Genomic DNA, 25,369 nt, shown 5'->3' on the forward strand with positions numbered 1-25,369 from the left:
GTGAGATCAGAACCTGTTCTCAAAAAACAGGCCTCGGGCAGGCGGTTCGCCCACCTCTGATCTAGAAGATGGAGCTCTGCTCAGCCCGGGTCCCGAACCTGTCTGAATCACCGTCTGTCTCTGTGTGTGAATGATGCTCACAAAAAGCCACCATTTCATTCAGGGCTCAGGCGGTACCGGGCACCATTCCACATATTTTACGGGGGGACCTACCTCATTTCACCCTCGCCGCGTTTTGGTGAGATGGCTACTGTTGTTGGTTCCATTTTATAGATGAAGAAACTGAGGCCGAGAGTGCAGTGAAACGCCCCAGGTCACACCGCTAATGGTGTTTGAGTCTACCCTTCTGATGCCACAGGGCTGGGGTGGCAGGAGTGACCTCCTCTGTCTCCCTGGCACTCTGGAGCCCACGCCACGCATCCGGTCTCCCAGCCAATGTGGCCCCCTGGGCCTTTCTGCCTCCCCCTCACCTGCCCCGCCCGTCTGCCCCCCTGCCCCTCTCCGGGGATCTGACGCGGGCTTCCCCTCCTTGTGGCTGCGAGGCGGGGGCTCATTTGAGTGTGCCTGCGATCGATGTTGTACACGGGAAGGTGCAAATGTAAAGCCGGCTAAAGAGCATAATAGAATTTATGGAAATCACTGGCTCGCACCACGGCCCGAGCAATGATGGAGGTGATTATTAATTAATCATGGTCTTGGGGGAACAGTATCAGTGCAAGGAGTAATTAAAATGAAGCATTGTACAGTTGTACCGAATGATGATTTATGAGCCCGAGGAATTGCCGCTCTGCCCTCTCCTCTCCGGCAGGCTCAATGGGAAGGATTAACTGGACGGATTGTTTTCAACAAAACCAGTGGCTTGCGAACCGATTTCGATCTGGACATCGTCAGTCTGAAGGAGGACGGCCTGGAGAAGGTGTGTGGGTGCCGGAGCGGGAGGGGCGAGGCCCATCATGGCTGCCGCTTTAGGGTTCAACAAGGCCCAGTGTGGCCTGTACCTTGGCCCTTCAGAGGACGCGAAGCCTTGGTCACACGAGGGATGCAGAACCCAGTGGCCTGGCCACGGCAGGTACCCAAACCATCTGAGCAAGGGCCTTCGGGAATGTCTAACCTAGAAAAGGGTTAGAAGGCTCGTGGGGCAGACAGACTGCCTCTAAGTCTCTGCAGGCCTGTATGGGGCAGAGGGACAGACATATCCTTGGGTACGGGAACCTTTCTAAGGCCACAGGTGCATAGTGAGCTCACTGTCACTGGAGGCATTTAAGCAAAAATTGAGCAAAGCAGTTGCTTGTCTGGGACACTGGAGGTGCCTCTTATTCTTGCAGAGAGGTTGAAGCGTGTGGTTTCTGAGCTGCCCTAGGTTTTTGAGGTCTGGATGATTCCAAGGAGTTTGGACAAGAAAAGCAGGCCCACCAGGGCCTGGGGACTCCCCTCTGATTGCCATAGAAATGTCTGTAAAGGGGCCAGTTCTGGTCCTGGGAGTCTTCAGCACATTCTGACATCGGCTGCTGGGCTGAGAAGTGGGATTTAACATTAGCCCCTGGACCTGGGGCTAGGTAGCTGCTGTGTGAGCTCCGGGAGCTCAGCCACACTCTCATCCCACTGGAGCTACCAGGGACCCCTCCAAGCCCGGGGTGGAGTGTATAAAACACGGGAGCAGAGGCCTGGAAGTGCAGGCCAGCTCTGGTGCTGTGGGCCTGCAGGAGCCCCTGATTCCTCATCTCTCTGCCCTCCCTGGGTCAGGCTGCATCCTCAGATTATTTTGACACTCCCACCTGGCTTTCTTTCCACCTCCCTCCAAGCCCGCCAGCTATTGGAGTGTACACACAGGTGAAGCTTCCTAACACACAGCTCTGCCCTACTCTGAACCTGCCCATAGCTCCCCAGTCCTGAGTCAGTAAGCTCCACCCCTCTCCCAGCCTCTAAGGTTCTCGAAATGCCCCAGCCTTCCTCTCCACTGTCCCCAACAGCACTCCCACCGTCCAGTCACACCCCCTTTCTCCAGCACCTCTGGCTTTAACCCCTCCCATCCACCATCCTGTCCTGGTGGCGGGAGTGGCCTCTGACTCCTGGGTTGGACCTGTGGCCAAGGTTTACTCCATTCACTCCAGTTTCCCACACATACGTGGGGTCACCATACTGGGGAGAGGTGGCCAGGGAAACATCATCACCACTGCGTGACTTTCTCGTGCCGAATGTAGCATCGGTCCCTAAGGACGGGCTGTGGCCTCTGCTCCTCACATCTTCGAGGCCAGTGGATCATACACAGCATGTGAGTTCCCATTCCACAGTCTTCCCACTTCTATCTAAACTCCGCCATGCTGGGGCGCTCTCTTCCTCCTGGGGCAGCCCTATTACAATACAGTGTCCATTCAGGTAGCCATCTCATCTTTGCTCTCTCAGCTCTGAGGATAGCCTGAAATTCGAAGGATGGCACGCATGCCCCACTTCTCGCTCCTGTGCCTGTGGCTGGCACCGGTATCTGCTCATCAGAACACTCTTTCCCACTGAGCCCACCACAGCCTCCTTCCGCCTGCAACTGGCACAAGGTGGCCACAGCTTACACTGAAGAAAAACTCTGCTACTGCACCTGGACTGAGGTGGAGGCACTGGTCTCAGTCAGGTTCTGGGCAGAGAGCCTCTACAGGCTGGGTTCACGCTCTCCCCCCCCCCCCACACCCCCACCCCGCCTCCAACCCCAGTCCTCACTATCTCACATCCCCATGGCACCTGGTGTCTGGCAAGGCATGCAGTTGGAGCTCAATAGATGCTCCCTAGGGCAAAGATTCCTGCTGTTCACTTGGTCCCTAGACAGATGTTTGCTGAGCAGCCCCGCACCCAGGAGTGCTGCTTGGGCCCCTCGTGCTGAGCTCGGGCCCCATGAGAGAAGAGCATCTTTCAGGCTGTCTCCTTATCTCCTCTCCTCTGGTCCTTGGGGGGGTCTGTGAAGACAGAGATCCTGCCTGGAGAGGGCACTGAGCCCCTAACACAGCCTCTCTGCCTCCCATCCCGTCACTTCTGTTTGCTAAGCTGGGTCACAGCTGATCCAGCCAGCTCCAGCCAGTGGCTTTGGGAGGATTAAGGCAGAATTACCCGAGCATAATTACGCATCTCGCTGCTATCTTCCTGGCGCAGTTCTCTTAATGGGATGTTTGCATTCAGCTTCTCTGTTTAATTGATTAAGTTTCTGAGGAGCCCCCAGCTGGGCCAAGGACAGGGTGGACGTGCTAAAATCGTCCTTGAGAGAGAAGAGCTGAGGTTGGGGCAGGGCAGGGCACAGTTGGACCCCAAACGACCTTTAGGCGGCCCTGGACTTTAGAATGATTTATAAACTTGATCTTCCCTTGCCTCCCTCCGGCTCAGGCCTGATAGCAACAAGGGCGCTGTGTGGACAGAGATTAAGCCGCCTTTCCCAGGGTATCTGCCAATGTTGGAAATAAAACCGAAAATCCCTGCAGCATCTAAGGCCCCCAGGGAGGGTCACCCACTCTGTTCTGCCATCCCCCGACAGCTACCAAGACCAGTCTCCTGCCCAGCCTGCCATTCTGTGTGTGACCCATGTCCTTGTCCCTTCACCCATCCCATAGATGCTATGAACATCTCCGCCCCTCGCTCCAGGTCCTGTCCTGGGCTTTGGAGCTGCCGCTGGAGCTGAGACCCAGTGAGCGAGCAGCTGGATGCCTAGGTCTTCCCAGGGAGGTGGGAGGCCCACCAGACTCAGAGTAACTATCCCAGGAGAGTACCTGACCTTGACCCTGACGCAGGACCCTGGCTTCCTCATAGCATCTGCTCCACCCAGGATAGTTTCCACTGGTTTCCTCTGTGTTCACCTCTCCCTCTGTATCGCCCCCTTCAGCTGGGCAGGGTTTGCCACCAAAAGGGGATGTGGCAGAATTCAGGAGACTCACCCACTTAGAGGTCTCTTCCTGGGATGAGGGAGGCAGTAGGCAGTCAGAAAGGTTAGTTTCAAGCATGGTGGCCATGGCCTTGACGAATGGGATCGGGATGATGGGACTGTTGATGTGGGAACAGGATAGAGAGACTGAGGACTCAGCAGTCTGTTTTCTGTCTGTCTGTTCATCCAGGTTGGGGTATGGAGTCCTGCCGAGGGGCTCAACATCACAGAGGTCCCCAAAGGCCGAGGCCCTAACGTCACCGACTCTCTGACCAATCGGTCACTCGTCGTCACCACAGTGCTGGTAAGAGCCTGCAGCCCTGCAGGAGGGACTGTCTGGCCTGGGGGAGGGCTGGCCATCGGGGCTGGAGGGAACCCTCCATTGCCCCACCCTGCATCAACCGGGTATCTCCTATGAAGCCACTGGGAGGCTGGGGGATGGGGGAGGGAATTGGAAAGTGGGCATATTCAGGGTCACTCAAAACAACCCTCTGCGGATGGTTGGGACACAGCAGCCCTGCTCAGGGCCACAAGCCAGAGGCCTTCTCCCAGAGCCAGAGCACTCGGCCCTCAGGCCCGCCTGAGATCTGGTGGCCAGTCCTGCAGAGGGAGGCCTGTGTGTTTACATCTCACCCACCCAATCCCTGAGCCCCGGAGTCTGAGTAGATGCAGTGGAAGAAAGGAAGTTGACCTGATGTCTGAACCAGGACTCTGGTCTACCTCTTCCACCTCAGTCCCCAGAGCAAAGGCCCTCCCGCTGGTCTCCCCTGTCCTATTGCTCTTGGCAACAGTCACTCTGCCTGCCATCCTCCCTCCATTCCCAGACTGAACAGTGCCACATTCTTCTGATTGTTTCAACCCAAGGAGTGGCTTTGGGGATCTGCTGGGGTCTCTGGACTCTGGAGTGCAGCCTCCAGTGAGACCAGAGGCTCAGGACCCACCCCTTCGGAGATGCAGAACTGCTCTGGGGCCCACGCTGGGCCATGGTGTGGGGAGGCAGCCGGGCATAGCATGATGGATTCTGACCAAAGAGCCTTTGAGGACAATTCTCTCCCTGGTCAGCTTCTCTTTATAGTAAAGCCAAATGTTTACAAGGGACACTGGTAAGATCATTCTCTATAAAACAAACCAATAAAAGAAACTCTATTTAGAGTGCACAGATAAAGTAAGGCTGCACCCCATACTGGTCCTTCCACAGGGCTGGTGCAGGCTGGCCACACCCACCTCCCACCGGAGGCGCTGCTATGTCCTCCCTCTGGTAGGATTCGCCTGCGATGTGCTTGGCAGCTGGCTGGTGGGCACCACGGAGTGGGAAGGGATGTAAACCCCATCCTCCCAGAAGGCCCAGTGTTATGTCACCTTAAAGATGACAGGGACCAAACAGAGGTTCTGGATAGGCCCCTGAGCCAGAACGAGAGAACAGAGGAGATAACTATTCCCGCCAATTAGGGGGGAGGCCCCGCTGGCATCTTCTCCTGACAACTGTATTTCCTGCCTGCCTGCCTTTACTGATCAACTTTTTGTTAACTAAAAAATATATAAAAATTACACTTAAAACCAATAAGTCCAAAGGTCTCATCAGGAACAGGGGAAATTTTGTAAAACAAAACAAAACACAAAAACAAAAAACACAAAGCTCTAAAAGATTAAAAAGAGCAGAAGGAGATGATCAATTAAAGGAATACTGGTGTGGATAAACATATAAAAAATAAAATGAGATTGGAAAGAGAACAAAAATAAAAAAAGGTCAAAAGGAAAGTAGTAGAGAAAAATGAAAAGGAACGCTATCAAGAAAGATGAAAAGGGAAAATAAATAATTAACACTCCAGCTAGACATGGTAAGAAATGTAAAACCCGAATGTCAGGAAGCAAAAGGATAAAAGTGTGACAAAGCTAAAATATAAAAGGGTAAAAATGAAATAATAAGAAGGTGGTAAAAGATTAAAAGCAGAGCCGCATGGAACGTGGAGCTATCAATAAATAAGGCGCTTTTCACACGACGAGATTAAAAAAGGTAAAACTAGTATTGCTTTGAGAAATTAGGAGAGGTGATAAATGAGCCCAGATGACTCAGCCTCAAAACAATATTCCAGTGGTCTGCAGATGATACACCAAAATGATGCAAAATCCACCTTGAAAGACACAGAGTTCTCTTATTAAAATGGCAGCAGCCTCGTTTCAAGGGCAGATGTCGCTTCGGCAAGGCCACAAGGGATATTTCTACCCTAGCAGAGACAAAATCCAGCAGATATCCCCGTTCTTCCCGAAGTTTCTTGGTCAGTACTCGAAGCTTCTTGCAAAGCTGCCGACCTCCTTGTACTCAGCTGCTCACCAGAGGCCCCTCCCGCCTACAGCATCCGCTGGCTCCCAGGCTTCCAGGGACAGGGAAGGAGAGAAGCCCCTCTTGGCCCACAGCCTGGACACAGCTCCATCCGTCCCTCTGCCACTAACCAGGCATACATGAGCCCCCCAGCCCTTTGGGACAGGCGGTGTGAGCAGGACGGGACCAAGACTGTGTGATGGTGATGAAGAGCCCAGAACTGTGGGTTTGAGTCCTAGCTTGACTGTTCACGAGCTCTGTGACCTGGAAAATCATTTAAGCATCCTGTGCCTCAGTTTCCCAACTGAACAAGAGAGGTGGTAATGATTGTACCTGCTTCCTAGAGTTGAGAGGAATAACGATTAATAAGTACAGACAGCACAGAGTGCGTGCTAACTGATAGCTCCCATTGTTCTTAATTCATATTATTATTAATGCAAATCCAGTCCCCAGGAAGCGCAAGCTTCATACAGTATGCAGAATGACAGTTCTAGAGAAAACCTCTGCTTCTGTCCCTGAGCCTGGTTGCAGACTGACCCCTGACCATGGTTGCAGAGGTTATCTCTAGCACAGGGTGCATCCTAAACTTTGAACTTGCACTTGAATGCCTTCCCGGCCCAGTGGGCATTCCCTGGCTCTCCACAGATCCCACCACTCTCTATTGTTTACGTGTGGATGCCTCTTATCCAGTTATTTCCTGACTGGCCCCTGAAGGCGAGGCCCTCACAGCTCTAGTCTTCTACCTATAGGTAAAACTCCAGGTCCCAGCCACCATCTCATCCCTGCCTTGGCCAACGTCTGAGCTCCCAGCCCTGACATCACGATTATTCCCTAGTCCTGGCCCCGTGGCCTTGACCTCTCACATGGCTGCTGACTCATATGTCCTTCCTCAAAGTCTTCCAAGAGACTGAGATGCCCACTCCCACACAAGGACTAGTCTGAAGACCTAGAGCTGGTCCACACGGTCCAGAGAGTGGAAAGTCTCAGTGTGGTTCGCATGTCCCCGAGCCCGGGGTGCCCCAGGCTAGAGCTTTTGGGGGGCAGCTGTGCCAGTTGTGGGCAGAGGCCCAGCCCGAACTGCTCTGGCTGAAAACCCAGCCCTGTGCTTTGGCAGCCTGAAAACAGGGCCAGCATCACCCACTGAGAGCATTGGGCCCCTGCCCTTCTGGATATGGGTTGCCAGGGCAACAGTGCTTTGAGTGACAGGCAGGTGAAAGCAAGAGTACAGGAAGATCTGACTGTTCGCCCCTCATGAATAGGGCTGGCCCTGAGACCTCTAGAATCTTTATGTGGCTGAAGGCAGCATCTCTGTGTGTGCTACCCTCTCCCTAATGAGAGCCCAGGGTTAGTTGCTAGGGACGCCTTAGCCTGGACATAGATGGGCAGAGCCCTGGCCCCATCCTCTCTGGCCCCTCCTTGCTCAGGCAGCCTTCCTCATTCCTGAGGCCAAAGCAGCTGCTGCAGGAGCCTGGAAGCCTGCCCTCCCACCTGCTCCCTGCCTGGTTTCTGCCTCTTTCCTGGTTCGGCTCTTCCATGAATTCATGAAAAATTCATCCACCCAAACCTCAGCTCACACACCGCGAAAACACACCCAACTCATTCCTAGGGCCCTGCTTTTGAAGGTTCAGTGTTCTTTTGGCTGCTGAAGTGAGCAGCAGTGTCAGTATGCACATCAGCATGTGAGTGGGTGTGGGACCGTATGCACGGGTGTCTGGATACGGGTGTCTGTGTGCCGTGTGCACATCGTGACCCACATAGACTCAGCGGCCAGGCAGGCAGACCGTGGTATCCAGCAGCTAGAGAGAGAGAAGAGAAGGAAGGCCAGGATGTGGGCTGGGAGAACCATCCTAGGCCAGAGACTACTCCAGCCCCCTCTCCCCACCTTCCCCCACTCCCCGGCATGGCGAGGGCAGTACACCCCGTTACTCTGTCCTGCTTTTAACTGGCAGAGCCAAGGCCTTGGATCTAGAGTCCTTGGCCTCTTTGTCCAAGCAGGGCTAGGCAAACAGGATATTTGAGAATGTGGTGTGTTTGTGCCAATGACATTGTATAATGTGTGCACATTCTGTGTGAATATTGTGTGTACGTTTGTGGATAACACCTAAGTCAGAAAGGAGAGTGGCAACACAGCTGTTAGGCAGTTAACCCCTAGATCCTTCCCCCAAAGGCCCCCCTTCTAACTCCACAGGTCCTGTCACCGGGAGAAGCTCAGCACAGGGCTCGGCTCTCGTCGGTGTAAGTGATCGGAGAGAAACTAGACTAAGAGCCCTGGCAACGAAAAGTCAGAAAGGTTATTTTTCTGGACCTCTGTTTCCTGTGACTTGTTGAAGAGAAATATTACCCCTGCTCCTTTAGCCGTGCTCCCAGAGCAATAGGAGAGCGTGAAGTTATGAAATTGAGGGCACCTTCACCGAGCAATCGATTAGCAGCAGAGAGAGCTTGTGAATTGGCTGTCTGGACATTTCCAGTAATAAATTGTGAAATAGTCCATGAATAAGTAGTTGGCGGAGTTCAGAATTACCCCCTAGGAAATGTTGAGGTCTAGAGACACATTACCAAGGCGAGCACCATTTTAATGCTCTGGGCTTTGGCTGTTAAATATGTATGCCATCCGCAAAGCACTTCCCAAAATTAATGGCATTTTACAGCTGCTCCGAAGGCAGCGTATTTATATGGAGATGTATAGATTGGGGGCTGTGGTGGCTTCACAAATGAAGTGCTAATTTTAGAGGATAGGCCCGGGAGGGGCAGGCATGGAAAGAGGGTCAGGAAGTGAGCTACCTCTGGGCCTTTCCCAAAATGGATTTCCGCTGCCAGCTATGATTTTTAACCTTCGGTGACATTGGGCATGGTCCCTAGGCTAGAAAGGTCACTGTGGTAACAGGCCACCCACGACACAGAAAGAAGATAATAATTATATTAACAATAAGCCTAGCTAATAAAGACAGAATATGCAAATGGACCATAACTCCGTGACAAAGATGGAGGCGCCCACAGCCAATAAGGAGGAAATATGCAAATTGACATGACAAGGCAAGAGGCGGAAGGCGGCTCCGGATAGGAGAAAAGTGGTGCCCACAGACGGGAAGGAAGGCCTATTCTTGCACAGATCTTCGTGCATGGGGCCTCTAGTAATAGTAATGATAATAATGGCAGCTTCCATTTGCCAGGTACCGTCCTACGTGCTTTTCATAGTTTGATTCCTTTAATTCATTACAACCCTATAAAGTAGGTTCTACTATTATCCCCATTTTACAGAAGGAGGTGCACATTGCCTGGGAACCTAGTGCAGTTGGTAATCCCCTGGGGAAAATGGCACTTTCTCTCCAGTTATTTTCTGCGGCCACTAATAGGGCCACCAAGTACGAGGGCCAGTTTGTTCACTGCACAAGAGCATCTGACCAGAAGGATAAGTTGGGCCTGAAACCAGCCCCACCCCCATGCCAAGGTTCCAGGCAGCACCTTCCCCGAGACTAATTAGCACAAAGGGTGACCTGTGTACTAGCCAAAGTCGCCTTTCCTCCAGGTGGCCGCAGCGCCTTCTCCCTACCTGCACCTTCTCCACCGCCCCTGGATTTCGTTTTCTGATCTTGTGATCTGCCTACTTGGTTGGAGGGTGGGGACAGGCAGCACTGAGATTGAGCGTGGACCCAGTTTTCCACCCAGTTAGACTGAGAAGTCGTTTTCTCAGAATCTCTGGAGAGACAGGAACCTCTTGGGGACTCAGACATTCCCCAGCTCTTTCTCTGAAGCACCCCAAAGGACTGTTGAATCTAGAGTAAATCAGTTGTGGGGTGGGATTTTGAAAGGCAGTATGGCCAGGGACCCAGGGCCAGAGGATCAAGCCCACCTGTAATGGCGGGAGCCTGGCAAGAGGTTGCTGGTGAGTTTCTGCACCCAAGAGCCTCCATTGAGAGTCTTTGCCTGAGCCTTTCATTGCTGACCCCACTCCAGAGGCCCACATGTCAGAGGAATGGCCATACCAGTTGAGAGAATGATGAGATATCTGCATAATCAGGTGTGTGCCCTTCTTGTGCACTTGTGTTCATAAGATTTTTCAATACATGTGCCTTCTTTCAGCTAGTGGGCTAGTGAGGAATATCACCCCTCAGGTGAAGGTTTGGGGCATTCTGACATTTGGGGGTGCCGAGATGGCTTTGGAGAAGGTTAAGGCCCAAAAAGAAACTGAAAGATTGGAATGGAATTCCATCAGACTGCAGTTCAACTCCTGGGCAACTTATTGACCTTCTCTGAGCCTCAGTTTCCTTATCTGTCAAATGGGGATAATGTCATCTACTTTGCAAGTTTGTGAGGCTTAAATCAAACAGCCTGCGAGAAAGAGTTGAAATTAGTGTTTGGTGTATGTATAGCAGGAAGGCCAAGAAATTAGTTTGCTAAGCATTCAGCTCACTCACCACGGACTCTGGATGGAGATGTGTAAGTGAAGCTGGGTGGGTGGGACCAGCGCAAACATAGACTTGCATGGAAGACCTGAACTCTGGGACACTGTATGGTCCTGGATTCGGATACGTCAGATCCCACAGTTCCTCACTCTGTCTCCAACTGGACAAGGTCAACAGCTACTTTTCACTATTTCCCCTGCCTCTTCTCCCTGTTATACTTGGTAGGGATGCCAGGGGGTTATTTGTAAATGAGAAACCAGAGCCATGCCCTGCTCTAAGCCCTTCACTGACTCCCCATCACCAGGGAGGGAGGGAGCCTGACATGGGACAGCTGTCACCTGTGCTCTGGCCCCATAGCTACCTTCTGAGGACCCCTGGCCTCCAGGGAGAGACACCTTGGGACTCAGGGCCTCTGACACAATGAAGTGGCTAAGAGCTCAGTTTGCACCAACCTGAGTTCAGGTCCTCTCTCTAGAGCACACATGTCAAACACAAGACCCACGGGCCAAATCCGTCCCGCCAGGCCTTGCAATGTGGCCCGCACCGCGCTGTCATCACTGCACTCCGCTGCGTTCCATCACAATGACAGTTTATGACTGTTCAGTAAACCATTCGGCCCGCAATTTAGGTTGGATTTTAGATTTTGGCCCCTTCTCTGATTGAGTTCGACACCCCTACTCTAGAGGATGGCTGAGCTCATCTGTCACTCATCATAATGAATTCACTTCCTGCACCTGTAAAATGGGATTATGAGTACCTACCCCTAGAAGGTGGAAATCAAGATTAAAAGAGGCAATATCAGCTACTGCCTTTTGAGCCTCCTGCTCTGCTGGGCCCCATCCTAGGCACTCCACAGACACTGTCTCATTTGTTGATTTACGAGAGCCCCCCACGTCAACAAACAAATGCACGCTATCGCGGTTATCAGGAGTCACGCACCTGGCAGATCCTGACTCTGGGGACGGAGATCCTTGGGAAGAGAGCGGTATCAGCGAGCATGTAGATCTAATCTTTTAAATGGGAGCTCGGAAGATACCTGATGACAGAGTGTGCGTACACTTGAGCCAGCATCAGAATCCCCCGGAGGGCTTCTTACAGCTCAGACCGCCAGCCCCGCCGAGCATCTGGTTCAATGATCTGGGTGGGGCCTGAGGATTTGTACTTCTGAGAAGCTTCCTGGTGATGGTGATGCTGCTGGTCTGGGGACCACACTCAGAACCACTGACTTGCATTGAGGGTGCAGCAGGCAGAGTGTGTGACTCACAACCAGACGGTTTAGAGTTCAAATACCTGGTCCACTGCTTATCAGCTCTGCAACCATTGGACACTTAATCAGTAAATACAGCCTGAGCCCCCATGTCTTGATGGGATACCCGTAGGTGGCCATCTAGAAGGCACAACGTCGGCTCTCAGGAAATGTGCTCTTCCTCTCTGACTTAGCGGGCCTCCCTCTAAGCCGCCCAGAGGATTTTTTTAAAGCAGAGGTTTCAGCCCAAGCTCCCCAGCCCCAGCCGGCCTCCCCCAACCCCTTCAGCCTTCCTCAGCGCCTCTCCTATCTGCCCTGTAGGAGGAGCCCTTCGTCATGTTCAGGAAGTCTGACAGGACCCTGTTTGGGAACGACCGGTTCGAGGGCTACTGCATTGACCTGCTCAAGGAACTGGCCCACATCCTGGGCTTCTCCTACGAGATCCGGCTGGTGGAGGACGGCAAGTATGGGGCACAGGACGACAAGGGCCAGTGGAACGGCATGATCAAGGAGCTCATTGACCATGTAAGTGGGGCTGAGGACCCCCTGGAAGGCTTAGCCAAGTCCTGTTTGCACATCAGGGTGGGGCATCTGGCAGATGAGGGCACTGGGGGCAGGAGAGATGGAGTCACCGGCTATGGGGAGGGAGGAGTGAGGAGCTCTCTCTGGCCTGTCTTGTTCATGCTCCCAATTCCCAGATACTCCCCTCCACCTAAGCACACACGCATTGGCCCATCCCACTCAGAGCCATTCCCACCAGAGTCTTTGATGAGCTGCTTTCTGTTTCTTTAAGAGCTACCAAAGGGTGTCCCAGCCATGTGGGTGACCTGGCATGCAAAATACCTCACCCAACCCTGGGACGCCGAGATAGATCCTACACTGTCCTGAGTGACTTTGGGTCCAGTGGGCAGATGGGTGGTCCAGGGAGCCAAGGACTGGGATGAAGGTATGAGCAAGACTCAGCTGGGGGGTACCAAGGAGGCAGATTCATACTCAGTCTGAGATGGGAGAGGACCTAGGGGAACAAGGAGCAGAAGCAACAGATGGAGTTTTGAGAGAGGGAGTAGGTGGTAAAAGGGTACTGGGTTTGTGGGACACTGAGGGGAAGATGAAGAAAACCCAGTCTAGGGATACCACAAAGAGGCTCTGGGTTCAAATCCCGTTTCCTCATTCATTGGCTATGTAAACAGAAATATCACTGGACTTCTCCAGTGGCTTCCTTCACTGTCAACGGGTGTAATTCCACCCTCCTCATAGAATTGTTGATACAGGGCATGAAGTACTAGGTGCAGGGCCTGCCCACAGCCAGCCTTCAGCACTCATATCACCGTGGTTAGGAGCCCAGGCCATGGACTGCTGGGCCAAGGTTCAAGTCCTGGCTCTCCCAGTTGATAAATGAGCAACCACATCGCCGAGCCTCAATTTCTTCACTTCTAAAAGGGAGTAACCAGCAACTACCGTAGCTCCTACGGCTGTTGTGGCAATAAATGAGGCACCAATTCTACATGCTCACCTGGCACTTACATGACCTGCCTTCAACGCAGGGCCCTCCACTCTCCGGAATCATTGTCGACCAAAGGCCTGCTAAGGAGGGCAAGATCCTGATCTGTACTAAACCCCTTGTGTTCCTCTCTCCTTTTTCCTGGCAGTGCAGTGAGGTAGGGACTGTGGCCAGCACCCCTGGTACAGACCTGGAAGCTGAGGCAGAGGGAGGTGAAGGCCCCACAGTAACCCGTCTTTGGAGGCCCTCTACTTCCGAAGCCCTGTGCTCTGACCTCTGCAAAGAGCCAGGGCAGAGGGAGGCTCATGCAATTGGTCTTCGCAACCTGAACAGTCAGTACCAGCCAAAGGGATCAGACTCACTTTGCCTCTCAGAGCGGGGGCAGGCAGCAGCAGGGCCTCCTGTTAGTCTTCCTGCCCCTGGTGGAGGGCTGCCACATGGGGCCTTAGAGGTTGGAGCAGGGAGGAGGCTGGAGCTCAGAGCAAGAAGGCTCCAGCAGAGCGTGACAGTTTCCTAGGCCCCAGGGAGGGCTGATGGGAGAGGCTAATGGTAAAGTCCATGAACTCCACGGGGCTTGATTCCCACTCTGCCATGTATTAGCTGTATGTTTCTGGATAAGTTCCTTAACCTCTCTGTGCCTCAGTTTCCTCCTCCATAAAATGGGAGTGATAGCAATAGAATCTCGCCCGACGAGGCTGCTGTGAGGACTAAGTTCACACACAGTTGGCACTGTGTCAGTATTTGCCCTTATTATTGTTTTTTTTTTTTACTGAGGCTGGGGAGGGGGCTCCAGGAAGTCCCATGATTTCCCTGAGCTCATGACCTACCTCTCTGAGAGTAACCATCCCTGCCCTGCATTCTTCCCAGCTGGCTGTGCTGCTCCTCAGAAACAACTGCTAGGGAAGCTGCTCCCAGGTTGTGGAATTCAATCTAAATGGAAGGGTGTGGTGCTGTCACCGTTATTAGTAATAACTGTAATTATTATGGAAATTAGTCAGCAGGGCCCTGAGGCATCTTCATTATGGAGCCCCTACACTTGGGAGCTGGGCTGTGGAGTGCGGGGCTTCCAGTGGTTCTGAGCCTGCTGTTTGCAGAGATGAGCTGGGCAGGGGAGGAAGAGAGAGCTCATGGAGGGGAAGCCAAGTGTGGAAATGAACAGGGCAGAAACCGGTCTTGTCACCGAAATCTCCAGCAGTCAAATGGCTCTGAAGAGCTGTTGCAAGGGGATGGGTCAGAAAAACCCTGCAGCAGCCAGACCTTCCCAAGTTGACCCTTGGCTGGGGAAAGAAGGAGGCCCCATCGATGGCCCCCTTGCAGCCCCGTCTCCATGGAGGCCATAGGCTCTAACAGGACATGCAGGTGACCTTGTTAAACCAGAGTCTCTACAATGGATGAGTCCATTAATCCTAGCGTGGTGCCAATTTTAATATCATCATAACCATTTATTAGTGTCGTCAGATAATTAGTCTTTTCGCTAGCTCATAGAAAACCTGGTAAAGGCTTGGCAATATTATTACTTTCTTATTAGGGGTCTGATTGTAGACGTAAAAATGATGAATGCTAACTTTGCAAGGATCTGCCCCCAGAGGCCTATTTGGAGGCCCTGGGTGGAGCCTCTGTCCAGCAGAATGTAAGAAGTCCTTCCCTGACACTCTGTTCACCTCTGTCCCATGCCACATGGCCTCCCAGGAGCCAGAGTTGTGGAGGAAGATGGGGCACCTGGAGAGTGCGCCCACCCCCGACACACTCACCTTCTCCCAAGGCACCTCCAACTATGGGACAACAAATGCGATTAGGCAGAGGAGCGCATTCTGCATCCATCACCCCATCTCTCTCTCTAATCATCACTGGTGTCAGGCCACGACCCAATCACCCATTATTATGTTTTCTACCTTCAAATCAGGAACCAGATCTGAGTCCTGGCCTGTATGCATTGGTGTTGGAAGGGTTCTCAAACCCGTTTGTGTGACCAGGAAAGGTTCTGCCAAGCCACCTCCTTCCAGCTGGGGGCAATGCACTTTGAAGCAAGGCATGCTGGGAGCTCACCTGGGGCAGTTCAGAATCCTGGATGAGACAGGGCATTTGAGGGTAGGGGATATGGATGAACTGCAAAGGTGGACTCTTGTGGGAAGCCAGGTTGACCAGAGCTCTGGAGAAGCTCAGGATCTGCTGAGGATGACCAATAGGCAAGTGAGGAATTCAGGAAGGACTTGGAGCCACATTGAGGTTCACCACAGAACTGTCAGCTGCTAGGGACTCAGCAAGCAGAGACTCGGGGCACAGCAACGTGGGGAGAGGGAGGACCTGTGGAGGATGAAAAGAAGGGACAGGGGCATGGAGAAATGGAGGCAAGACAAAGTTCTGATCAAGCCTCAAACTTTATTTTTGGAACAACAGTATATATACAGCAGGAACAAAGGGGGGCAGGATTGCCTATGCAGCGGGGTCTTTGACAGTGTATAATTGGTTTAGGCACTGAGTGACAAGGTGGTAAGGTATCTGGCAACACAGGATTGGCTAACTGCCAGGGCCAAGGTGTAACATTCCAAGGTGTAACATTCCAAGGCTGGGCTAGCTATAGGGGAGGATCAGGAAGGGGAGTTGCAGAGATCCTCCGGAGCAAGATGTGCTAAGCCGCAGGTTAATCTTTAGCTTCTGGCCAAACCCGCAGGGCACCGCATAACTTCTGCTAAAAGGAACTTAATTCTAAGATGGAGTTGTATTTTCTCAAGACAGAGTTGCTTGTCTCAACTCTGATGGCTCCCAACAGAGACCAGCCTGGGAAAGGCCTGAAAAGAGCCTGGCAGAGGTCAAATTTCAAACAACCAGGTGCAAGAAAAGACAAGGTGCAGGTAGCAATAGAGCTTCAGGGATAAAGGAAGTATTGGAGGGAAACTGAGGTCAGAGGGAGCATCTGGACCACGCTTACACTCCTGAGGATCATCTGTCCCTTCATTCATTCTACAAAACTTCCTGGAGCAAAGTCTCAGCCTGGGCTCCTGGAAGGCAGAGCTTGAGGCATAGGCTCAGATGCCACTGCTTAGTAACGGGGTGTGATGTGGTCAGAGAGTGACGGGCAGGGAAGTGGAGCTGAAGGGAGGGAAAGCCAATACGAGGATGCATTACTGAGCCATTGCCACTGAGTACAACTAATGGCTAGATCCACAAGTCTGTGCCCCAAGAAAGCCTTGTAAAATGTATCTCAGAACCATCTCTTGGAGTGAGGGGGATAGGCTTATGAACTGACTCCGGACTCCCATGCACTTCTGGGCTTGGCATGGAGGCATGGGAGCCAATCAAGACCCTACAGCAGTGTCCCTGTGAAGTCATGGAGGCAAGAAGAGCCCAGATGGCAGGAGGTGAGATGCTGTCAACTTGTACCTGTGTGAGGTTAGTCACAGCCAGAGGGTATGTTCCAAGCACCCATGCCATGCCAGACCTGGACGGTCACTAGAGATGTGGGACAACTGAATCAATGGAACATGCTGACCTCCTGCCAGAACTCAGGAATCAGCCATTCTCCAAGGCCTGGGAAAGACAGCAGCTTCATTTCTCACCATCAGGCATCCAGGAGGTCTGAGTGTGAAGCACAGGCAATGAACCCTCAGGCAACACTTGGGTACGCACTTGTACCCATTTATTTAGATATATATGGGCTGTTCTGAGGTTGTCAGTGGCTACAGTGCTAATTGTTAAGTGTGGTGACTAGCTGGTGGGTCATCAGCAGACACCACCTGTGATTCAGTGTCCCCACCCCTGAAAACTGCCATATAGCAGACCATGCACTAAGCTCCTGAACCTCTGGTGTTCCCATTGATCAAGTTATTCATTTATTCATTAAATTTATTAAGGTAGGTCTCATGCCAGGTGCTGTGAATGCACAGCAGAATCCCTCCCCTGAGCCTCAGGCTCTGACCCTATAGTGGAGGAAACAAACAATAATCCATGAATGTAGGGAGAGATGCAACTATTAAGCCAGAGTACATATTCCGAAAGAGGAACATGGTCAAGTGAGAGAGATATGGGCAGGAGGGGTCAACAAAACACCCATAAGACCAATGAATGTGTTGAACAAGTCAGAGGTTTGAAGCTTATTCAAGGATGTGATTACTATAAATATGAAAGCAAAAACCTTGGACCTTTTTTAAGCCTTAGTTTCCTTTCCATAAAGAAATTGGGTTGGAGTAGATATTCTCAGAGTTCTCCTGTCCAGCTCTGACAGCCTGTGGTTTTATGAATCATCCTCAAAGAAAACTTGCATGAGTGGGAGGAACCTGCCAAGATTGGGCCTTTCAATTCTGAGTAATGAACTGAAACAGCAAAGGTTTGACATCTGCTCTTGCTCTTTCAGGAGAACTTGGACAAAATAATGCCTTTTTCAGGGGGGAAAAAACAAATGGTGAAATGTAGTGTTTCTTGCCTTAAACAAAATTGAAGAGAACATTGGCCTTCTTAAAACCCAAAGGAGAACACACATTGGAATTCCCCATGAAGAAGGTCAGGTTGACTAGTTGTCTTGCTGCTCTAGGCAAAGAATACCAAAGATGTCTCTGTGCCTTAGCTCCATTATAGCAGAAAGGAGAAAAGCTGGTAGGGACATTCTGATGGTTCTGATTGGTTCTTGAGGAAGAAAGAGGCCCTGTGGCCCTACGATTGGCTTCCTCATCAATCCTGAAACATTTCTGGTAGATGGAACAAGCCCTGGCCGCAAACACCTTGATCCCCCCCAGTAACTAATGCTCTCATCCAACTTGCTACCAAAAGCCAACAAGAAATTTGCCTCCATTGACTTTGAAGTTCTTCCCAAGAATCCACTCCAAGCCCCAGAGGCAATTCCCAGAGACCAGTTCCAAATGCATTCTGAACAATGATGATGACTTCAGGATCATAACAGAACTTCCCAAAAAGCACTGTGTTTTGAAAGGACAAGTCTGGGAGAGGCCAACTTTCAGAATCAAAAGTCCATTTCAACCCTGTTATGCCAGCATTATAGAGGATCCTAGAACTTCAAGATTGAAGAGACTCTCTAGGGTGCTTGGCCCCATACCCACCCTACTCAGAGTCCTAACCTCATCCCCCCAAAGGGTCTCCCTCTACCAGAAGCTCCATGAGAGCAGGGGCTGGGTCTCTTGCTCACTTCTGTATGCCAGACAGATACACAGTAGGTCTTGAGCAATACATATCAGTCTCTCTGCATCTTCCCAAAGAATTCTCTCTTTTGTTGTGCTCCTGAACTGAGAGGGCTCCAGGGAACTGGGGTGTCTGTTTCTTCTTATCTCTGCCTTAAGAGCTAAGCAAGTTCCAGCTCACACACTCAGAAATGTACAAAAGGAATATCCCGTGTAAAACAATCCTTTGTAATAAGCTCCTCCTCCCTAGCTTTCCCAGGTTCTGAGGTTCATTGAATCCTTGTGCTCCAAGTGTCAGTAGTTGGGTGTGGGGTGCTGTTAGAAGGAGAAACACTGGGGTAAGCAACATCATGGTGTGTTTCCCGCCATCCCCAGTCTAGGACATTTGCAAAGCCATTTAGAAGCTGGGGTTCCACCCATATCAGTCCTCCCCTCTTTGAAGTCTGGTTTCAACTTGGTTCCTGGTTTCTATTCTAGGATTAATGAAGTCAGATATAGTGTTAACAGCTGCCATTTAGTAAACAATCTGATTAGTGTCCTCTTCCCTCGCTGCCTGTATATCCCAATGGTTGGTGGATTTTATAATGAATGGATGGATGGATGGATGGATGGATGGATGGATGGATGGAGCTGGAACAAGCCAGTGGATAGCTGCCTAGAGGCATTGCCCTGGGACGGAGTCTCAGAGGTAGCCTCTTGTCAGCTTAACAAAAGGGCCTTTAGTGCTTGTCTTTAGGACCCCAACCTCCCTTTCTGTCCTGATCTATCAGAGGAAGGAAAGTAATAACTTGGTTCACATTCTAATGTGTAAATATCCACAGGAACCTAAGGAATAACCTCTCAGAGGGAAACACTATTAATTAACAAATAGTACAGAGGCTGAAATGGGGATTAGAAATTGAGAAATGGAAAAAGTATATCGGCTACAGTCCCAACTATGCTTAGAAACTCACAGGTAAATAGGCAAAGACAAAAAGGTCACATGGCCACACATCCTGCTGTTCAAACTGAGTAGGTTTAGGATCTTTCCACAGGACAGAGCAAAATTCATGGGAGTTTAGAATTGGAGACTATCAGAGAGGGCTTCTTGGAAAAGGGAGCTTGTGCAAAAGAATATGGAAAAGGCCACAGAGAGAAGGCATTCTCAATAGGGCACAGTATATGCAAAGCATAAATGTGGTCAACGGGAAGCAATTAAATGGGGCCTCATTTAGAAATAGAGCAGTGCGGTAAGTCTGGACAGAAAGGAATAAAGGATTATAGATTCTTAATTAGGAAAAGCTCAGACCCAAAAGATAGAACTTTTATTATTTCCTTCAATAAAATTGTGATGGGCTAAGATTTATCAATGTCTGAGCATTTCTAGCCTCCCCTACCCCCCTCATTTCCTTCTCTGTTCTCATCCCTCCCCTCTGTGATTAAAGGGGGCTCTGGATTTACCTGTTTATTTTGTTCCCTACCTTCTCCCTCCAAAGAAGGTCTTGTTTTTGCCTACCTGGTTTTGAGGGCTTTTAGAATATATAGAATATCTAGAGCACATGTGTCAAACACAAGGCCCGCGGGCCAAACCCGTCCCGCCAGGCCTTGCAATGTGGCCCGCACCGCGCTGTCATCACTGCACTCCGCTGCGTTTCCATCACAATGACAGTTTATGACTGTTTAGTAAACCATTCGGCCCGCGATTTAGGCTGGATTTTAGATTTTGGCCCCTTCTCTGATTGAGTTCGACACCCCTAATCTAGAGTGTTGTGAAGCAGTCAAGAAGTGGATAGGAGCCGGGACCGGTTTGGCTCAATGGATAGAGTGTCAGCTTGGGGACTAAGGGGTCCTGGGTTCGATTCCGGTCAAGGGCATGTACCTTGGTTTCGGGAATATTCCCAGTAGTGGGTGTGCAAGAGGCAGCTGATCAATGACTCTCTCTCATCGATGTTTCTAACTCTATCTCTCTCCCTTCCTCTCTGTATAAAATCAATAAAATATTTTTTTTAAGTGGATAGGAGCCTTGGCCAGTGTTCTTCAATGGTTGGAGCATTGGTCCATACATCAAAGGTTATGGGTTCAATTCCCATCTAAGGCATGTACCCAAGTTGCAGGTTCAATCCCCAGCCCCAATCAGGGCATTGCCAGAGGGAACCAATCAATATGTCTCTCTCACATCAATGTTTCTCTCTCTCTCCTGCTCCCTCCCTTTCTTCCTCCCTTCCCCTCTTCTACTCTCCCTAAAAAGCAGTGGATAAAATATCCTTGGGTGAGAATTAATCGAAAAGTAAATAAATACATAAAAAGTGGATAGGAGAGGAAAACATTTAGATAAGGGTTGTTGTGGAGTCCGTGTCCTCTTCATGATGTTTGAAAGTCACAAATAAAGAACGTAAGTGATCTTTAAATGTTTTTAGGTTATGAACTGTATTTATTTGACAAAGCACCATTTTTAGAATAGAGCACATGGTTATAGCTTTAATAGGGTTCCATTCTCTGCACGTTAATGCCGCTGTCTTTTTCCTCAAGGTCATGAGGGCTCGGAGAACAGGGTTAAGTTTATCATTGTCTCCCCAGCGCCCTGAGAATGGCCTGGCCCAGCAGAAGGGTTTGCAAACATTGAAACTGAAGAGTGGTTAAGTAATCTAGGGCTCAGGCAACTGACCCCACTCCAAAGAGTGTGCTGTCCACTGTCAGTAGGAGGCTTTGCTCATTGTCTGTCTGTCTGTCTCTCTCTCATTGCAGAAGGCGGACCTGGCCGTGGCCCCCCTGACCATCACCCATGTGCGCGAGAAGGCCATTGACTTCTCCAAGCCCTTCATGACGCTCGGTGTCAGCATCCTATACCGCAAGCCCAACGGCACCAACCCCAGTGTCTTCTCCTTCCTCAACCCCCTGTCCCCTGACATCTGGATGTATGTGCTGCTCGCCTACCTGGGTGTCAGCTGTGTCCTCTTTGTCATCGCCAGGTAAGGCCAATGCCATAGCCAGAGCTCTGGCTCAAGGTTGGAGGTTTAGGGAGCCTGGCATGTCTCCAATCATCCACTGCTGCGCATGCTCCTCTCTCCTTCTCTGAAGCTCCGATTTCTGTATGGCCCTCAGGGAATAGTCCATGGCCCCCAAGCTTGAATCCCCTGTCCTTACCCTGGTCTGTGTATATGACTCTGAGAAGCAGCTCTTGTACCCCAGGCCCTAGGAGCAGTGAAGTCACTGCCCAGAGCTGAATCATCTGGGTCAGGAACCCAGTCCTGCAGACACAGGTGCATTGGCTGGCCCAGAAGGCAACTTGACACTTGAAAAAAGGACTGTGTCCATTTAATCCACAACAGCAGGGAAGACAGTACCACACAGACTCACATACTTGCACTCATGCAGAAACACACATACCCACCTGTCTGTAAGACGCACTAGCAATACCTTGCACATTTGTTCAAATGGAAGGTGCTAGCACATCCTTGTGGTCGATGGTAGAAGGAGCTAACAGGGACATGTTGATTGAGCTCAGTGTTTGTGGAGCATCTAGAATTTGCCGAGCACCATGCTCTGTCTGTTACAGCCATTATATTAGGTACTTCTCACCACCTCCCTTTCTGAGGCTCCGAAAGGCTCCTACTCACCAAGGTCATCCTCGCAATTAGTGAACTCAGGGCCCCAAATGTTTTATCTGTGACCACATCTCTGGCCACCTGGACATCCGTCCTCTGCCTGGGCCCCAGCTCCCGCTCCCCTTCACAGGGGGGCCCTCTGACCCCTCCCTCCAGACCCCAGCTCGGACTCTGCCCTGGTTATTTTTTCTCTAAATTCTAACAAGGCACGAAGGGAGACTTCTCTGGAGAGGCAATTTGAGATCCAAGGACTAGGTGTTCCAGCCTTTCCTTCTCCTGGGACTTCTTTGGAAACCTTTCCCCTACCCCACTCCCTTCACTCCCTCCTCCCACACAGAGAAAGACCAAAGGGAAAGATGGCGGGATGAGATTGTCCTGCCTCCTAGCCCTTTACTGCCTGCCAGCCTGGGGCTGCCTGCCTGCTCAGCCCAGCCCGCAGCCCAGCCCGCACCGCCACAGCCTCTTCTCTCTAATGGTCTAACAAGCGTTTGAAGGCCAGGAGCCACTCTGCAGCTCTCACCATCATTTTAGTGGTTCCAGGGGCCTCTCAGCCCCCCATGCCCTGGAAAACAGCTCTGGTTTTCCAGCATCACTTCTGCCCTTGTAAATTGCGGCCCCTCCCCCTGCCGGCCTTTCATCAGCCGATGGCAGCCAAGCCTGCTTCCTACCACATCCCTCCTGGCTAAGACAGTAGGAACCCCCTTCCCAAGGTTAGGTGGGGGAGACTTTTGGTGAGAGACAGAATTTCCGGAACTGCTGGAATGATGACACAGGACACATGAGGTGAGAAGGAAGCAAGGGTCTTGGCCACAGAGCCATAGACGGCATCGTAGTACAATTGTCACATTTGTGTAGCACTCACATAACATAATTCACACGCAACCTGTCGAAATCGTCACAGCAGTGCTGTGAGGCAGGGATAATGATCCCCACTTTACGGAAGTAGAAACTGGCTCAGAGAGGTGAAGTCGTTGCCCAAAGTCACAAAGCTTTATCTTGCAGAGTTAGGCTCCAAATCATGACCTTTCCGAGCTTAAATCAGGGTTGGCAAATGGAGGTGCCGGAGGGACCAGAAAGGAGGCATGGGAAAGGGAAGCAGGCTGAGTGGAGGGAACAGGGAGCGAGGGGATGGAAGCAAACCAGAGGCACACAGCTGGCGAGGGGGCAGCCGCTACTCAGCTCCCACAGCTTCGCGCGGCAGGATGCTGTGCCAGCGCTGCAGGGTTCGTGGTTTTTAGAGATTCAGGCTTTCATGTGACACCTCTTGGCTTTTATGTGTAGCCACTCATTCGATATTTTTACAACACTGCCAGGGTCAAGCACAGCCCATCCATGTTTCTCTCTGCCCCCTCCGCCCTTCACCCTCAGCCCCATTCTCCACGTGGCCTGTGTCCTTGGGGTCACTGCGTGCTGGCTGCTGGAGAGCTGGACACAGCCGCCCAGAGCTGGGGCCTGTGAGGCGGCAAGCTCCCAGATCCCCTCCACGGCCTGTGGCTCAGCTCAGGGCTGCCTGCCTTGCCAATGGCCAGGCCTGGCTTGTGCCTGCCTAGCACCAGGGCGTGAGCATTGAGGAAGGCCTTTCCTGCCACCAGGATATGCTGCTTCCGGCCACACCAGCCATCCCAGTCTCATGGGGACTTCCCAGGGTCTTTCTGTCTCTCAGAAGCTCTAGCTTCCCCCACCCTTCATTTCCTCCACGGGAACGTGGGCCATATACAAAGACGATGCCCCCACCTGCCAGGACTTCTCCTCCTCAGAAGGCAGTGGGGGTTTACACTTACAGTAGCAGTTTCTCCCTGTCATACATGCATTTGTATCTTCAGAGAAGAAAACCTTAAAAATTGGATAGCGCATTGTTCTCTCCAGGAGGCTGGGATCCTGGAGTACTTTTACTTTCTCACTGTATTCTATGCTCTTTGGATACTTCACAGAGAATGTACTTCACTTTTGTTTTTACTTTAAGTTTTTAAGTAATACATGAATAATTACAAATATAAATAAATAAGAAAAATAGCAATACATAATAATAAATGGATAAATGCGATTACAAATCATTCCAAAGCCCATTCTCATTTTTAAAAATTTATACTATACGCCTGACCTGCTCTGTAAGTTGAGCTCTGTCCTGTACACCAAAAGGTGGCTGAATTGATACCCAGTCAGGGCACAAGACCAGATTCCAGGTTTGATCTTCAGTCGGGGCACCTATGGAAGGCAGCCTATCCATGTTTCTCCCTCCCCTCCTCTCCTCCCACCCCGCCTGCTTTGCCCTCCTTCCCATCCTCTCTCTAAGCACGCCCTCGGGTGAGGATTAAAAAAATAAAAATTCATATAATACCTATAGAGCAAAAGGCTTCCCTCAAATTCCTCTGCCATTCTGAATTCCCTCCCCAGAGGAAAAACACTGATACTTTTTAGAATTGGATTCTCACAGATGTTTTATATGCATTTAAATACAAATGTACATAAAGAGGTAGATGGCTGTGTCTTCGGGACTCTATTTACATAAGTGCGATTCTATTGTTCTTATTTTTATCACTCTTTTTTTTTTTACCAAATGTGTGTTGAAGATCTTTCCCTGTCGGTACATCTAGAAGTACCTCGTCCTCCCCTATCAGCTGCGTGATGTTTCAGAGCACGGCGTGGCAGAGTTGATTTCACCGTTCCTCTATTGAAGGACATTTCAGTTGTTTCCCGTTTTGTTTTGTTTTTCTATTACAAGCAGTGCTTTGATAAACACCTCCGCGCGCTTCTCTTTATGGTCGTGTAGCCGTGTTTTTTCTAGGACGGATAATGAGTCGCAGAATTGCTAGGTTGGAGGGCCTGTGCACTTTTAATTTTAAGAGATGCTACTGAATTACTTTTATAACCAGCGAAAGCCACTAGCCATAAAGAACGAAACAAAACGGCCCTGATTCCCCATCCCTGCCTCCCCGGCAGAACAATGTGGGAATGGATGCTCAAGTGGCCGGCACTTCAGTGTTTGCTAAACCACCAGCCGGCGTGGCGTGACGGACCCCCCTCCCTCCCGCCCGCGCCCTGCCGCTCCGCCTCACTGCTCCCCTGTCCTCCCCGCAGGTTCAGCCCTTACGAGTGGTACGATGCTCACCCCTGCAACTCTGGCTCCGAGGTGGTGGAAAACAACTTCACGCTGCTGAACAGCTTCTGGTTCGGAATGGGGTCTCTGATGCAGCAAGGTACGTGCCCTCTCCCCAGGGGGCGTCTCCACTCCCCAGGGGACCTCTCCTCCCTGGGGGAGGCTCAGCCTTTATGGAGTCAGCAGAGTCAGCC

At 51.1% G+C, this 25,369-nt stretch overlaps 1 protein-coding gene across 1 annotated transcript in view; it reads left to right on the top strand.

The window, feature by feature from the left end:
- The window catches only part of GRIK3 (glutamate ionotropic receptor kainate type subunit 3), a 192,182-nt gene that overhangs the window by 148,273 nt on the left and 18,540 nt on the right, over positions 1-25,369 (top strand). Inside the window, exons 8-12 of the mRNA XM_036446690.2 lie at positions 809-916; positions 4,086-4,199; positions 12,186-12,389; positions 21,219-21,442; positions 25,157-25,275. Coding sequence (XP_036302583.1) covers positions 809-916; positions 4,086-4,199; positions 12,186-12,389; positions 21,219-21,442; positions 25,157-25,275 — 769 coding nt within the window. The remainder of the gene's footprint in view (positions 1-808; positions 917-4,085; positions 4,200-12,185; positions 12,390-21,218; positions 21,443-25,156; positions 25,276-25,369) is intronic.

Source organism: Pipistrellus kuhlii, unplaced genomic scaffold (assembly GCF_014108245.1).
Source record: "Pipistrellus kuhlii isolate mPipKuh1 unplaced genomic scaffold, mPipKuh1.p scaffold_m20_p_2, whole genome shotgun sequence".
NCBI lineage: Eukaryota > Metazoa > Chordata > Mammalia > Chiroptera > Vespertilionidae > Pipistrellus > Pipistrellus kuhlii.